This window comes from Anser anser, assembly GCF_964211835.1.
Source record: "Anser anser genome assembly, chromosome: 1".
NCBI classification, from domain to species: Eukaryota; Metazoa; Chordata; class Aves; order Anseriformes; family Anatidae; genus Anser; species Anser anser.
In genome coordinates, this window is record NC_139720.1 from 214,853,086 (window position 1) to 214,866,342 (window position 13,257).

At 68.5% G+C, this 13,257-nt stretch overlaps 1 protein-coding gene across 1 annotated transcript in view; it reads right to left on the bottom strand.

Moving 5' to 3' along the window:
- Positions 1 to 13,257, bottom strand: part of ARAP1 (ArfGAP with RhoGAP domain, ankyrin repeat and PH domain 1) — a 40,356-nt gene that overhangs the window by 5,224 nt on the left and 21,875 nt on the right. The window contains exons 5-25 of the mRNA XM_083820502.1: positions 13,149 to 13,219; positions 12,301 to 12,404; positions 11,711 to 11,875; positions 9,773 to 9,842; positions 9,344 to 9,464; positions 9,001 to 9,206; positions 8,524 to 8,630; positions 8,240 to 8,439; positions 7,922 to 8,007; positions 6,291 to 6,473; positions 5,062 to 5,236; positions 3,954 to 4,088; positions 3,518 to 3,653; positions 3,066 to 3,168; positions 2,795 to 2,990; positions 2,442 to 2,487; positions 2,081 to 2,244; positions 1,580 to 1,792; positions 1,016 to 1,121; positions 642 to 789; positions 299 to 410 (exon numbers count right to left, since the gene is read on the bottom strand). Coding sequence (XP_083676628.1) covers positions 299 to 410; positions 642 to 789; positions 1,016 to 1,121; positions 1,580 to 1,792; positions 2,081 to 2,244; positions 2,442 to 2,487; positions 2,795 to 2,990; positions 3,066 to 3,168; positions 3,518 to 3,653; positions 3,954 to 4,088; positions 5,062 to 5,236; positions 6,291 to 6,473; positions 7,922 to 8,007; positions 8,240 to 8,439; positions 8,524 to 8,630; positions 9,001 to 9,206; positions 9,344 to 9,464; positions 9,773 to 9,842; positions 11,711 to 11,875; positions 12,301 to 12,404; positions 13,149 to 13,219 — 2,847 coding nt within the window. The remainder of the gene's footprint in view (positions 1 to 298; positions 411 to 641; positions 790 to 1,015; positions 1,122 to 1,579; positions 1,793 to 2,080; positions 2,245 to 2,441; positions 2,488 to 2,794; positions 2,991 to 3,065; positions 3,169 to 3,517; positions 3,654 to 3,953; positions 4,089 to 5,061; positions 5,237 to 6,290; positions 6,474 to 7,921; positions 8,008 to 8,239; positions 8,440 to 8,523; positions 8,631 to 9,000; positions 9,207 to 9,343; positions 9,465 to 9,772; positions 9,843 to 11,710; positions 11,876 to 12,300; positions 12,405 to 13,148; positions 13,220 to 13,257) is intronic.

Genomic DNA, 13,257 nt, shown 5'->3' on the forward strand with positions numbered 1-13,257 from the left:
GGGAAATTGCTCTCACCCACAGCTCCCCACGCATGGGTTTTATCCCCCCCATGTTCCCCCCATGTGCTGCTGCAGGCAGGGGGCTGCCTGCCCCTCAAATCCTCCCCTAATCTGGGGACACCAAATAAGCCCCCCAAGGAGGGTGACACCAGCAGCGCAGCCACCACTAGGGACATGAGAGGGGACACGAGGACCTTCAGCACGTGTCCCAGTGCCCCCGCACCCTGGCTGTGGACACCCCAGCCGGGGGAACCTGCAGAAGGTGCTGAGCAGTCAGGGGGGCAATGTCCCCCCCCACGGAGAGGGTGCCCCGGGAAGGTCCCCACCTGAGTGCCGCTGGACGCTGCCTCCCGCATCTTCATGATGGCCATGATCTCGTCCTGCTGCTTCTTCATCTCTTGGTCGTTGACCTACCAAGGAGGGGAGCCCAGGGGTCACAGCCCACCCTCCACGTGCCTCCAAAATAAGGAGACTTTGTGGGAAATGCAGGACCACCTTCCTCCCACCGCCCCCATCCCTGGGGAGCCACCCTTGGTGCATCCATGTGTCGGCACAGGCAGGTGCCAGGGGGCCCTGCAGTATCTCCCAACCCCCCCCAGGGCAGAACTTTGTAGGCTTGAATTTTGTGCGTTCAAACCTACGTTGAAAATCTTCACGTAGTGGCTGATGAGGTCCTCCACCACCCGGCCCGCCTTGTAGTCCTTCCCGTCCGTCTGGAAGAGCGTGGGCCCAAAGACGATGGCCAGGTTGTGCGTGTTCATCTGGTTGTCCCCCGAGAAGCGCTGGACCCTACGGGGCACCCCATTATGATTCCTGCCCCGTGCCACCCCCCAGGACCCCCTTCAGCTGCACCGGGACGTGGTGCTCAGCTTCGGGCACAGCTTGTCCCTAAATCCCCATTCTTTTGCTTGGGATGAACCAGAGGGATGAAGGCTCTCCTGCACCCCACACCCCCCCCAAAACCCCCCAGCAGATGGGGTGATGCCCCACGGGGCTTTGGGGACCCACGCCGTACCGAAAGAGGTGGTTGATGAGCGCCTTCAGCGTGGCCCTGTTCACCGTGGGGAGGGTGTCCAGGAGCCGCCGGTACTCCCCGATCTTCGCCTCCTCATCCTCCAGCGCTGCGAGGGGGAAAAGTGCAAGCGTGAAGGGGCGTGAAGCCGCGATGAAGACCCCCACCCACCCCATCCCCTACCCGGACCCCACTTTGGGGCCTCCCACCCCACCACAGAGCTGGTGGGGCTGGCACATCCCAGCTTTTTTGGCTGTTTTGCACCCAGGTGCCTCCAGCCCCGGTGCCTGGGGGCCAGATCCAGGAGCGAAAGGCGAGCCCCCCAGCCAGACCTGGGTGCGGGGCCAGCGGGCGCATTCCTCTCCCCACCCCGGGCTCGGCGCCCGGCGGCTCTGACTCACGGCCACTGCCATGCCGGCCAAGGGAAACATCTGGACCCCAGATGTGCAAAGAGAGGATCAAGCGGGGGGGGGCCAGGCTCAGCTTTTCGGCACCAGGACCCTCCGGGGAAGGCTCCACCATGGCTTGCAGCCCCTATCCCAGCACCGCCGCTGCCCTCGCCCTCACCAGTGGCCCGCAGCCAGTCCTGGCTCCAGCGCCGGGTGAAGAGCCCATCGCCCAGGTCGCGGAAGAAGCGCTTGAGGGTGTTGGCGACGTCGTCCACGTGGTGCTCGCCCTCCTTCAGGCGCACGCTGCGGGCGTCGCGGCGCAGCATCTCCAGCAGGCTGGTGGTCTTCGAGTTCTGCCCGCTCTTGCGGTAAATGCCCTCGGACGTCAGCCCTGGGGCAGAGCAGCCGGCGGTGAGCCCTTGGGACCACCACGTTTTGGCCACCCGCCCACCCCGCTGGCTGCCCATCAAAGGGTCCCTGCGAGGGGACGCGGTGCTCCCCGCCCCGCAGGTGTTCCCCGGCCACCGAGGAGCTGTGGGCAGGAGCCAAGCCCCGCTCCAGCCTCCCACGGAGCTGTGGCAGATGCTCAGGGCGGGAGGAAAACGGGTCTCAGGCTGCCCCTTGCCACGGCAAGCTGATGGGGTGACCCACACCGTCCCCGTACAGCGAGGGCGCGTACCGCACTGCGTGATGTAGTCGATGCACCGGTCCACCAGCATGGGGACGTCCCCCTCGGTCAGCTGCTGCTCCGACAGGGTGTCCCCCGAGCTGCCCGCAGCCTTCTGGATGGCGTGCACCCAGCCCAGGAAATCCAGCCTCCTCTCGCCCTGGATGTACAGCGTCCTGCCGGCGGCCGCGGGCTCAGCGGGGGCTCAGCCGCCCCCTTCCCAAACCCACGGGCACAGCCCCCAGCCCGGGCTCCCCCGAGGGTGAAGGCATCCCAGGACCATGGTGGGCTTGGGCAGGGGGGGATATTTTGCTGGAGGGGGCTGATCCCCACCCACCCTCCAGCCGGGCTGCGCCACCAGCTCCGCGTTTACCTCCGCCTCTCCACCAGCACCAGCACCTCGTTGTCCCCCTGGATGGCTGCGAAGGGAAGGCAGGAGCCCGTCAGGAGCCGTCCAGCTCCAGCCCAGGCTGGGTGAGCAGCAGTGGGGAAGAGGATGGAGAGGAGGAAGAGCTGCCAGGGGAAGCGCCCTGCCCAGAGGAGGGACCCCGAGCTCCCAGGACGTGGGAGCGGCACCCACCAGACCCCACCGCAAGTACCCTGCTGGCTGCCACCGGGCTGGATAACCCCACAGCAACCACGCAGCTGCCTGGGGCAGGGTCTGGCACCCCCAGGACCCCCCACCAGCCTGAACATGGGTCCAGCGGAGGGGGACGGGGCACGTACAGAGCTCCTGCAGCTTGCGCAGCTGAAGAGCCTCTTGGCGCTCGCTGTCCTCGAAGCAGACATAGAGCGTGGAGCCGGCCAGGGCGAACCAGCCCTCCTTGGCGCGCTCCAGGTTGAGGCCCCCCTTGTAGAGCAGGCGGCCGATCCTCTCGAAGTCGTGGCTCAGCAGCTCCTCCGCATGGGGGGGGACGAAGGACTGGGGAGGGGGCAGGGGGGGCTGTCAGCGCGCAGCCCCCAGCCCCCACGCCGGCCCCAGCGCCCCGGTTCCCACCTTGGCGATGGACTTGAGCCATTCCCGAGCGGCCTCGGGGCAGTCCAGCCCGAACAGGTAGAGCCTCTCCGACTCGATGTACACCTCGAACGTGCTCTCGATCCTGCGAGAGGGAGGGAACGAGGAGCCTCAATGCCTACGCGTGGCACGAAGGCACCGGTTTGGCACCAGGCACAGCGCCGGGGGGAGCATCCCACAGCAGGAGCGGAGAGGGGCTCAGCTCCACCGGTGGTCCATCTGACTGGGGACCCCCCCAGCCCATCCCCAGGGTTCCCAAGTGCTTTGCTCACTCTGGTAGAGACCCAAGAAATTAACAATAAAGTTGCAAAGAATAAAATGTTAAACAGGCTCCTTGCAAAGACGGGCAGCTCAGCGCCATCGGGGCCGGCGGTGGGGCTGGGGGCGGCAGCCCCACGGAGGGGACATGGGGGGGCGTTTGGGGCCAGCCTTACCCGTGGGTGTGGGGCGGGTTGTTCACCAGGCACACGATGTCCCCCGCCTTGATCTCACCGTTGGGCACGGCGTTGCGGTCGTTCTCGTAGTAGCTGAGGACGCCGTCCTGCAGCGTGCACCACCGCCGGCTGAACTCTGCGCGGCACGGGGGGGGGGTGCTCAGCAGCCCCGCATGCTCCGGCCACCCGGGGCCACCCAAAGCCACCCGAGGCCACCCAAGACCACCCACCAGCCCAACAGCTCAGGGCACAGCCCCTCACTCCCAAAACCTCTCCAAAACCAGGCTGGCTGGCTCGCACCGCAGCCCCAGCTGTCTCACCAGTGCCCTGGGGAGCCGGGGACACTGCATCCCCCCCCACCAGCTCCCCCGCATCCCTGCTGGGGCTCTCCAACCCCCTGCACCCCTTTTTCCCCACCCCGTGGTCCCCCACGTACCTTCCTGGCCCTTCCTCTCGCTGACGGGCTTGGCCATGGAGGGGGTCTTGTAGAGGAAGCCGTTGTGCGTGACGCAGGGCAGCAGCACCGAGTAGTGCTTCTCCTCGCTGCCCCCCACCTCCAGGCGCGGCGTCTCTGCGGAGGGGGGTGACAGCCTGGCACAGGGCTCGGCTCGGAGGGGGCGATGGGGACATGAAATGTCCCCTGAGGCTGGGGGTTTCCCCTGCCAGAGCCCGCACGCAGCCGCTGAGCCACCCGGCACCGCGGGATGAGCTCAGGGGCTCGGGTTTCTCCGGTTCGCGCGGAGGGACCTCGCCGCAGCTGCTCTCCCAGCCCTCTTTTTGTGCTGACAGTTCCAAAAGCGCAGGGCCAGACCCCTCCTGGGCCAGCTCCAGCTCAGCGGGAAGGGCTTGGACGGGACTGGAGGGAGGGAGGAGGCGGCTGCAGCCCACGCTGGCGCTGGCCCGGCCCTGGCGCGGGGTCTGGGGCTCGCTCCCCACACATCTCCATCCATCCATCCCCCAGGGGGATGTCCCCAAGGCACCAGCACCGCTCCCTCCCGGGACCCCGGGCACCAGCAGGGCTCCCCAAAGTGCCCAACATGACGCAGCCTCTCCCCTCCTGCCCCAAACCAGCTCTTGGGCGCCTCTGGGGCGTTCCCAGCAGGGCCAGACGAAACCAAAGGTGCAGGGACTCCGGCGAGGGGCAGAAATCAGGGGCAGGGGGGCTGCACGCCCGTCGGGAAAGCAGAGCAAGGCTGCGGGGTGGCAGGAGCGAGCTGAGCCCGGAGGCAGCTGCGGGCTCAGGAATTCGGGGCGGATCGCAGGGCTCCTGCGGTTCCGCTCTGGTATTTCGGTTTGGGGCTGGAACCCGGCGGGAGCGGAGCCCGTCTGGGTCACACAGGGCTGCCTTGTTCTGCACACAGCAGCGCCCCGTGCCGGGCGGGTGCCGGAGCCAGGATCAGCCCCAAATTTCCCTGCCTCCCCCCAGGACAGGGGACGCCTGGGGACTCCTGGGGACACCCGGGGGACTCCTGGGGACACCGAGAGGACACCTGGGGACACCTGGGAACACGCAGAGGGCACCTGGCAGTGGGGACAGCCCTTACCTGAGGTCTTGTTGTGCAGCAGGAACTCCATCTGCAGCCGCTGCCCGCTCTTCTCGGCCAGCGCCAGGGGGGTCGGGCACTGGGGGTCCCCGGTGGCGCACGTCACCGCTGCCCCGCAGAAGACCAGGGCCTGCGTCTCGGCCAGGTCGCTGGTGGTGACGGCCGCGCACAGGGCCTGCGGCAGAGCGGGGAGGGCGGCCGGTGAGCACCGAGCCTGCCCTCGGGGCCGCGGCTCCAGGGGGGGCGAGACACCCAGCAAGGAGCCAGCCCTGCGAGGGAGGACACAGCACGGGAAGGAGCCGGGGAGCGCGGCCGGGTTCCTCCCGGCCGCCGCCGCCGGGGCAGGACAAAGGAGGGAGAGAAAGTTTTGGAGCTGGCTCGGCGGCGGCGAATCCCTCCCTTAAGGAGCCGGGGTGAAGTCATCCGGCAGCGGGGTGGGACGGGCTCTTGGAGCAGAAAAACAAACAAGCCCACATGCGAATTCCCGCGGCCGCCGGCACGGCGCGCCCCCGGCTCTTGTGCAAACAGCAGCGCCGAGGGGAGCTGCACAGCCCAGGGGACGGGAGCTGGTGGTGCCACCGCCACGGCATGCTGAAAGCCTGGGGGCTGCTCGCTGGGAGCATCTGACCCCGTTGCTTGGGGCGGTTTGGGGGGCAGGGGGTGGCAGAGGTTTGCGGAGAGGGCGCTGGAAGCAGGGCGCCCATCGTGCCAGGGCCGGGCAGGGCATTGGGATGAGTGGCGGTGGGACCCGGGGATCCCAGAGTGAGGGGAGCTTCGCCCACAGTGCTGCAGGCTGGGGACAGAGCTGCAATCCCAGCTGGTTGTGCCCTGCAGTGGAGGTGCCACCCTGTCCCTGCAGGGCTCCCATCCCGCCTGGAGACCCCAGGCTTCGGCTGGGGGGGACATGGGGAGAGCCTCAGAGGCTGGGTTGATAGAGACAGAGATTCAGGCAGGGATGGGGGCAGGGAGGGAGGCAGGGAGGCAGGCAGGGATGCAGGATGGAGACCACCCAGCCCCACGCATAAGGCTGGCAGCCTGTTCGGCTGAGCAAACCGGGACCAAGGCCCCCCCCCAGCACCCCAACGGGGTGTCCCCAGCCTGGGACCGGTCCCGCTGCCCACAAACGCCACGTCCCCACCCCGAGAGCCGGGGGTGACCTCGCTCCTGCGCTCTTTGGGACCTCCCCAGGCAGGGTCCCCGTGATGACACCCATCCCCAGGACCACTGACCCTGTCGAGCTCCTCCTGGTTGCCGAAGAGCGGGTGGTAGCGGCGGTACTTGCCCTCCCGGTACTTGGCGATGAGGAAGCGCCTCCGGTCCTGGCTGCTGCTGCCGGGGCCGATGGCCTCGCTGGGGGGCACGTTGGCGGCCCAGAACTGGTTGGCCACGGCGTTGCCGATGTGGTGGAAGAGCTGCGGGGGCAAGGGGAGGCCGGCGTGGTGGTGCCGCCGCGGGGATGGGGTGGGCTCTGCGGGGCAGGGGGAGCCTGCAGGGACCTTCCCAGCCCACCACAGAGCAGCGATGCTGCGGCTCTGGGTGCAGGCAAAGCATGCACGGAGGGGGAAGAGGCGTCGTGCACGGGGAGTGGAGAGCACGGGTGGGCAGGAGGCGAGGGGCTGAGCCCAGGGTGGGGGAGCACCCGCCCGCCACAGCCCCGCAGCGTGACCCTGCCCAGCCCCGGCTCCAGGCGCGGTGCTGCAATCCTTCCACTCCCCTTCCTGCCCCAGAAAACACATCTGGAAAGCTGCACCGAGAGCCAGGAGTGGATTTAAAGAGCTCTCCACAGCTCCTCGCCACCCTGCTCCCCGACCCCGTGGTGCACAGCTCCGCTTCGCCCCCCCGGGGCCAGGCAGCACAGGTCTGCCCTGCGGCAGGCGTTGCAGCCTTGTGGCAGGCGTGCCCGCCTGCTGCTGTGCCATTGCGCAGCAACATTTGCCCTGGGGACACTTCTGGGAGATGGCATCGCCCCAGCGAGCCCCGCGGGGTGCTCGGTGAGCATCCCCGTGCCCTTTGGGGCCATGAGGAGCAGGAGAGGGCTGGGGCTGGGGTGCAGGGGAGGGGGCACGGGGCAGGCTGGGATGCAAGGGGATGCTTGCAGAGCTCTCTGCGAGCCCGGAGGGGTTAACGGCAGCCTTCCAGGAAAGGGGAGGATCGGGGCTGCAGCTGGAAGTGTTTGGGCTGGGGATCAGGCAGACCGGAGGCGGGGGCCGCAGGGTGGGACCGGGGCAGGAATGCAGGACCCGAGCGGGGCGGCTGGGGCCGGCCAGACGGGGCTGCGGCACCGGGGCGCCCGCAGCGGGGCCGTTCCCATCGGGCTGCTCCGCTCCAGCCCCAGCCAGGGCAGCACAGACCCCGTGCCACGGGGCAGCAGGGTGGCACGGTGGTGGGGTCGAGGCGTGCGGCCAGCCCAGGGTCCCTTCCAGCGGCCCCACGAAGCACAGAGCCCCCGGTGCTGCCGGCACCAGCGCCGAGCTGCTGGGAACGGCGGCAGGGCTTGGTGCGGTGACAAAGCCCAGCTCCACGCCCGCCCTCGGCGCTGGGCGCTGCCAAATTCCTGCCCGGCCCCGTGGCCACTCCGGTGGCTCCGCAGCCGTCACCCCGTGGGTGCACAGGTGCCTTCTGTCCCCAGCGCGGGCGTGAAGCACCCCTCGTGCCCCCAGGCGATGCCGGGTGCAACCGCGGGGATGGGGGCAGGGGGCTGCTGGTGGTCCCCTCCCTATCCAAGTCACAGTACGGTGTCACCCGGGGAGCTCGGGTCAGGATGGGGATAACCTCCAGCTCCTGGTGAGCGGGGTCTGCAACTGGGGGGGACGGGGCAGCTGCCCCCAGACCGGATTTTGGAGCCCATCCGCGCCAATACCTCGATCAGCTCCTCGGTCCACACCTTCCTGTCCATCTTCAGGCTTCGGACTTTGGTGATGCCGGGGCCAAGGCCCCGGTGCTCCCCTGCCGGCGAGAGGAGCCGTTAGGGACCCTCCTTGGGGTAGGGGGGTCACAGAGCCATGCCCCCCCCGGCCTCTCCCCCCAGCCTCCTGCGCTGCAGAGCACCCAGGCGTGCCCACGGACCGAGCAGGGGAGGTTTGGGGGAACCCCGTCTCCCCACGGCTGGGGGCCATTTGGAGAGGAGACCAGTGCTGGGGCGCGCTCAGCACCCCGGGGTGCTGAGCGGGGCCGGTACCTGCGCATCTCTTGCAGATGACGACGCAGAGGTTGATGGACGCCCAGTCGGGCTGGGGCGAGCCGCAGTCGGCGCAGAAGCGGTTGGGCTCCAGCGCCCAGATCCTCTCCGCCACCTCCGAGTTGGAGAGGGCCTCGGCGATGGCGTGCCGCATGGCCTCCACCCACTCCTCCTTCTCCTGGTCCGAGTCGGCCGAGAAGCTGCCGGCGGGGAGGGGGGTGAGGGAGGGATGGCCCCGGGGAGGGGGCAGCACTGCCGGCACCCCATCCCCTCCCTCGGCTCACCTGAAGATCCTGTAGGGCGTCGTCAGGTCGAAGCCCCTGCGGTCCACCTCCTTGACGTTCCCCACGTTCATCTCAATGTAGGTGATGCCGATGCCCTGCCGATAGTCCTGGGGGGCGAGGGGGGGGGCGGAGAGGTGAGGGAGGGCAGCCCCCCGGGTGACACGCTGCCCGTGCTGGTGGCAGTGGCCAGGGTCCCCACGCACACCCCCAGCCCCAAGGCACACAAGGTTTGGGATGGAAATGCCACCAACCCAAGCGGGCGCGATGCTCCTGGGGTCCCCAAACCTTGGGGACACGTGGATGGGGTCTGCAGCCTGGGGTCTCCCACCCGTGGGGTCTCCCCTCCCCATTTTGGGGGTGGCAGCCCCGGGGTGCCACGGCTCACCGCTACTCTGCCCCGGCTGCCAAAGCGAAGGGCGGGGGTCCCCCTGCAGAGGGCACCAGGGTCCCCAGCCCCTGCTGCACCCCGGCACCCACCTCCGAGTTCTTGTAGAGGAAAACTTTGTCCCCGGCCACCGCCACGAAGAGCTTGTGCTTGAACCCCCGCAGCTCCAGGAAGCCGCTCTTGTCCACGAGCTCCGTGGCATCGGGGGCGGCCGGGGACATGGGCGTCCTCTCGGGAGCCTTGCTCTTGCGCTCCTCCGCGACCTGCTGCAGGGTCTGGATCCACTCGTTACGGTCGGCTGCGGGGCAGGAGCAGAGAGGGGTCAGGGCTCGGGCTGGGGGGGGCTCGTCCCTGGGGTCAGGGGCTGCCAGGAGGATGGGAACGGCCCCGCAGTGGGGTCGGGGTTGGCTACAGGCAGGCGTCCCCAGCACTCACCGTCACTCTCGGCCCGAAACACAAAGTTGCGGTTGTTGGTGACCACCTCGAATTTCTGGTCCCCGACGCTGGCTACGCGGGAGATGGAGGAGACGGGGATGAAGCGCTTGGAGTAGGCGTCCTGGGGGGGGGACACGGGGGGAGAGACGCACCGTCACCGCCGCCGCCTCGGAGACACGGGTCGGGAACGGCCCCGAAATGGGAGCGTCGGGGTCCGGGAGGCTCGGGGCACCCCACATCCCACCCCGTGCTGGCAGCACCCCAGCACCCAGCCCGTGGTGCCATGGGGACATCGTCCCTTTGCATCCCCATGCCTCTGGGATGCCCGGAGGGATGCGGCCCCAGCTGCCGTGGTGGGCTCGGCGTGGGACAGCCGGGCAGCCCCCCCGACTCCTTCTCACCCCAGCCTCAGCCCTCCTCCCCCCTCACCTTCTCGCTGTCGAAATAGCGGAGGTAGTCGGCGTCGAGCTTCACCCAGCGCTTCTGGTAGATGTAGGACCTGGGGAGGGACAGCAGGGGCCCGTTGGAGGGGACGGGGAACCCGAGCTGCACCCCAGGGGCTTGGGGAGCACCTGCATGGAGCACAAAGGGGGCCAGGACAGGTCGGGCACGGGGACCCCAACACAGCGTGGACCCCAGCGCCCGCAGCCCCTGCTCTGCCTGCATGGGCTTGGGCGCAGGAAGGAGAGGCGAGCCCCCGGCTGCAGCAGCGCCCTCGGCCCCCCCAGCCCTCCTCCGAATCCCCACCACGCGCCCTTGAACTCGGGGCCTCTCCGCCTGTGCCTTCACGCCCCAGTTGCCGACAGCCCGGGGCCACCTCGCCATCGACCCTCGCCGCGTCCCTGGCCCTCGTGGCAGCAGGGGAAGCGGTGGGGTTTGTGCTTTCCTGCGGGCACCGATGAAAGCACGGAGCCGAGAGCGGGGGCTGCCCCTAAAAGCACCCCGTGAGCTGCTGATCCTAATTAGCAGTCACTACCGGAGACCCCAGAGCCGGGCTGGTGGCGTCCAGTCGGGCACCTCACGCCCTCGGCGCGCATCAGCATCACTGGATGGCGGTGCAGGGGGACAGGCCACCCCCTCGCCCCCTGGCACCCCCTAAAAGCCTCCGGCAAGCCCTGGGAGCCCCCCTGGTGCCCCCCCAGCTTCGTGGGCTGTTGCTTAAGCGCTTGTTTGTTCAGGAAAGGATTTCAGCACCGCCACACGTGACCCCGCCGCTCGGCCTTTACGTAAGGAGGAAATCCTTGTTAAGGCTCTGGGCTCTTCCACGGGCCCTCCCGTTCCCCATCCCCGTCCCGCAGAAACCCCTCAGCCCTCCCGGCTGGCTTTAGGCACTCAGGGGTTGGGTTTTCTTTTTTTGGTTTTCCTTCCAGTGCCTTCCCCAGGCTCCGGCTCCCCACCCAGGGAGCAGCTTCCCCCCGGCTCCCCGGGGAGCTCCGTGCGGCTCTCACTTCCCCAAAACCGTCCCCGGCTTCCTCCTCCTCGGGGATTCAGGCTTAGGGATTTCCTCCTGGCTGGCGCTAAGATGCTGGCAGGGACCCAGGGCTCCCACAGAAGCTCCCCGGCATGGCCGTGCCACCCGCGGGTCCCACGGGAGCAGGGCAGCAGGGGTGCGGAGCCCCGCGGTAAGGGGCCGCCGGCACAAGAAACACTTTTATGGAGGCTGCGGGGTCTGTGCGCCCACAGGTGTTATCCCCCAACAACCCGCAGGTGAACGCAGCAAAAAGCGCTGCCAGAAAAGCCTCCTCCTGCAGCAAACTCAGTGAATAAAATAAAATAAAATCCTCTGAGCCCCGCAGAGAAGCCAGGACGGCCGTGCCGGTGGTGCGAGGCAGCCTGCAGTCACCGCTTCTCCCCAGACAGCAGCTTTCCGGGACTGCTGCCACCACCGGGCTTCCCCGGAGCGAGCAGTGCTCATTTCCCCACAAGCCCGACCCACGGCGCTCGGATGGGGGGAAGCTGGAGCTGCAACGTCAGGCCGGGACGGCAGCGGGGGCGTTGGCAGGGGGGCCACGTGCGTGGCCCGGTGCTCGGAAAGCCGCGGTCCCCATCCTGCTCCCCATCCCCGTTCCCCTCATCCACCCTCCCCTCGTGCTTCTCCTTCCTCCCCCAGCTCCCTCCCTCCTCCTCCTCAGCCAGCTCAGCGCACCCTCTCTGAGAAAGGATCTTTCACTAAAAGGGGCTACTTTTAACCTAAACCAGGGGGCAGGAGGGGGCTGCAGGCACCCCTTTTCACCGGAGCGCAACGACACCCCCAGCAAGCAGGATTTACAAGGGGAAAAAGGCACAGCACCTCCGGGGCAGGAAAAAGGGTGACACCGACAGCACGGGGAGGGCAGCGGGACTGTGCCCCCCCCCAGCATCACTCACCCCTGCGGCGGGTTCTTGTCCAGCCACCCCGCTCGGATGGTGGGCAAGAGCTGCGTGGCGGCCGAGCGCTCCATGCCGTCGCCGAGCGTGCCGGGGCTGCCGCCGGAGAGGGCGACCGGGGGCTGGCGCGGGCTGGGGCCGTCGTCGCTCCAGCCTCTGCCTGCGCTGGGGAGCGGGAGCCGAGCGGGGAGGGGGGGTTATGAGGTGGTGACGGGGTGGGCACGGCCCCCCCCTGCACCGCTCAGCGCCCTGCCCTGCCCCGAGGTGCGGAGCGATGCCGGCGTGGCGCGTGCACACGCACGCACCCCCCGTGCGCAACCACCTGTGCGCGCACACATCTCGGGCATCAGCATCAGCACACGCACACGGACGCACGCTCACGTGCGAGTGCCCCCTCCCCGAATGTTTACAGCCCCTCTGCGCACGCACAGCCCTGCGCGTGCATCCCCCCCAGCTGCTCACACGCGTGCTCGCACGCGCGTGCTCCTGCCCGCACATCGCCACGAACGTGCCCTGCCCGTGCATGCTTGCACACCCACACGCAGGCACACGTGAACACGCACACGAGGAGCGGCAGGAGGAGCCCCTACTTGGCCGGGGGAGCATCGTAGTAGTCCTCGATGAGCTCGTCCTCGCTGAAGAGGCTGTTGAAGCGCAGGGACCGCGGCCGACCTGTCACAGGCTCGGCATCCTCCTGCGGGGATGGGCATGGATGACATTGGCAGCCCTGCGCCCTCCCTGCTCCGCACCAGGGGGCTTGGGGAGGGCTCCCGTGGGGCCGAGCCCCTCCAGCCACCCCCGGCACCGAGCAGGGTGCTGAGCATCCCGGCCCCACGCAGCTCTCAGCACCACCACCAGTTAGGGATGCCCAGGGAGAGGCAGGGAAAGAGGGCACGAAATGCAGCGGCACCGCCTGCATCGCCCACGTCTGCGGCTTCCAGCGGTGCCCATGGCTCTGCGAGGTGGCGTGGCAGTTCTGGACGGTTCTGGATAACCCCCCGGCCCCAGGGGCAGCGGGTGGCAGGGCTGGGGCCGGAGGAAGGCAATGCACATCGCTCCAAAGCCAGCCCATTGCCAGGAAAAGGAGGGTGAGGGCTCCAGGTGCTCAGGGTGCCGCAGCCCCCAAAATCGGCCCAGAGCCGCACGAGTTCGGCCTCAGGAGGGAGTACATAGAGGATAAAAATCCCAAATCCAGGCAATAAATGTAGGCTGTGATGCTGCAGCTGTCCACTAGCACGCACTCTGTGCACGCCAGCCTGCGGGGAGGCTGCGCTTTGGTGCTGCCGGGGAAGCAGCAGCTCCGTGGACTCGCAGAGCACCCTGCTCCTCCGCCCCAGCCCCAAGCTGTGCCCACCAAGCAACCCAGGACCAGCATCACCGTCGGGGGCCCTGCATTCTCCTGCTCACCGCCCCGTCCCCTTCCAGCACCCACACCAACCTTGTCGGCCATCTGCCCCGCGGGGCTGGCTAATTCCTCCTCCCAGGCGGAGTCCTCGTAGTCAGAGTCATCTGCAAGGGCAAGCAGAAGGTGCTGGGCACTGCTGGCT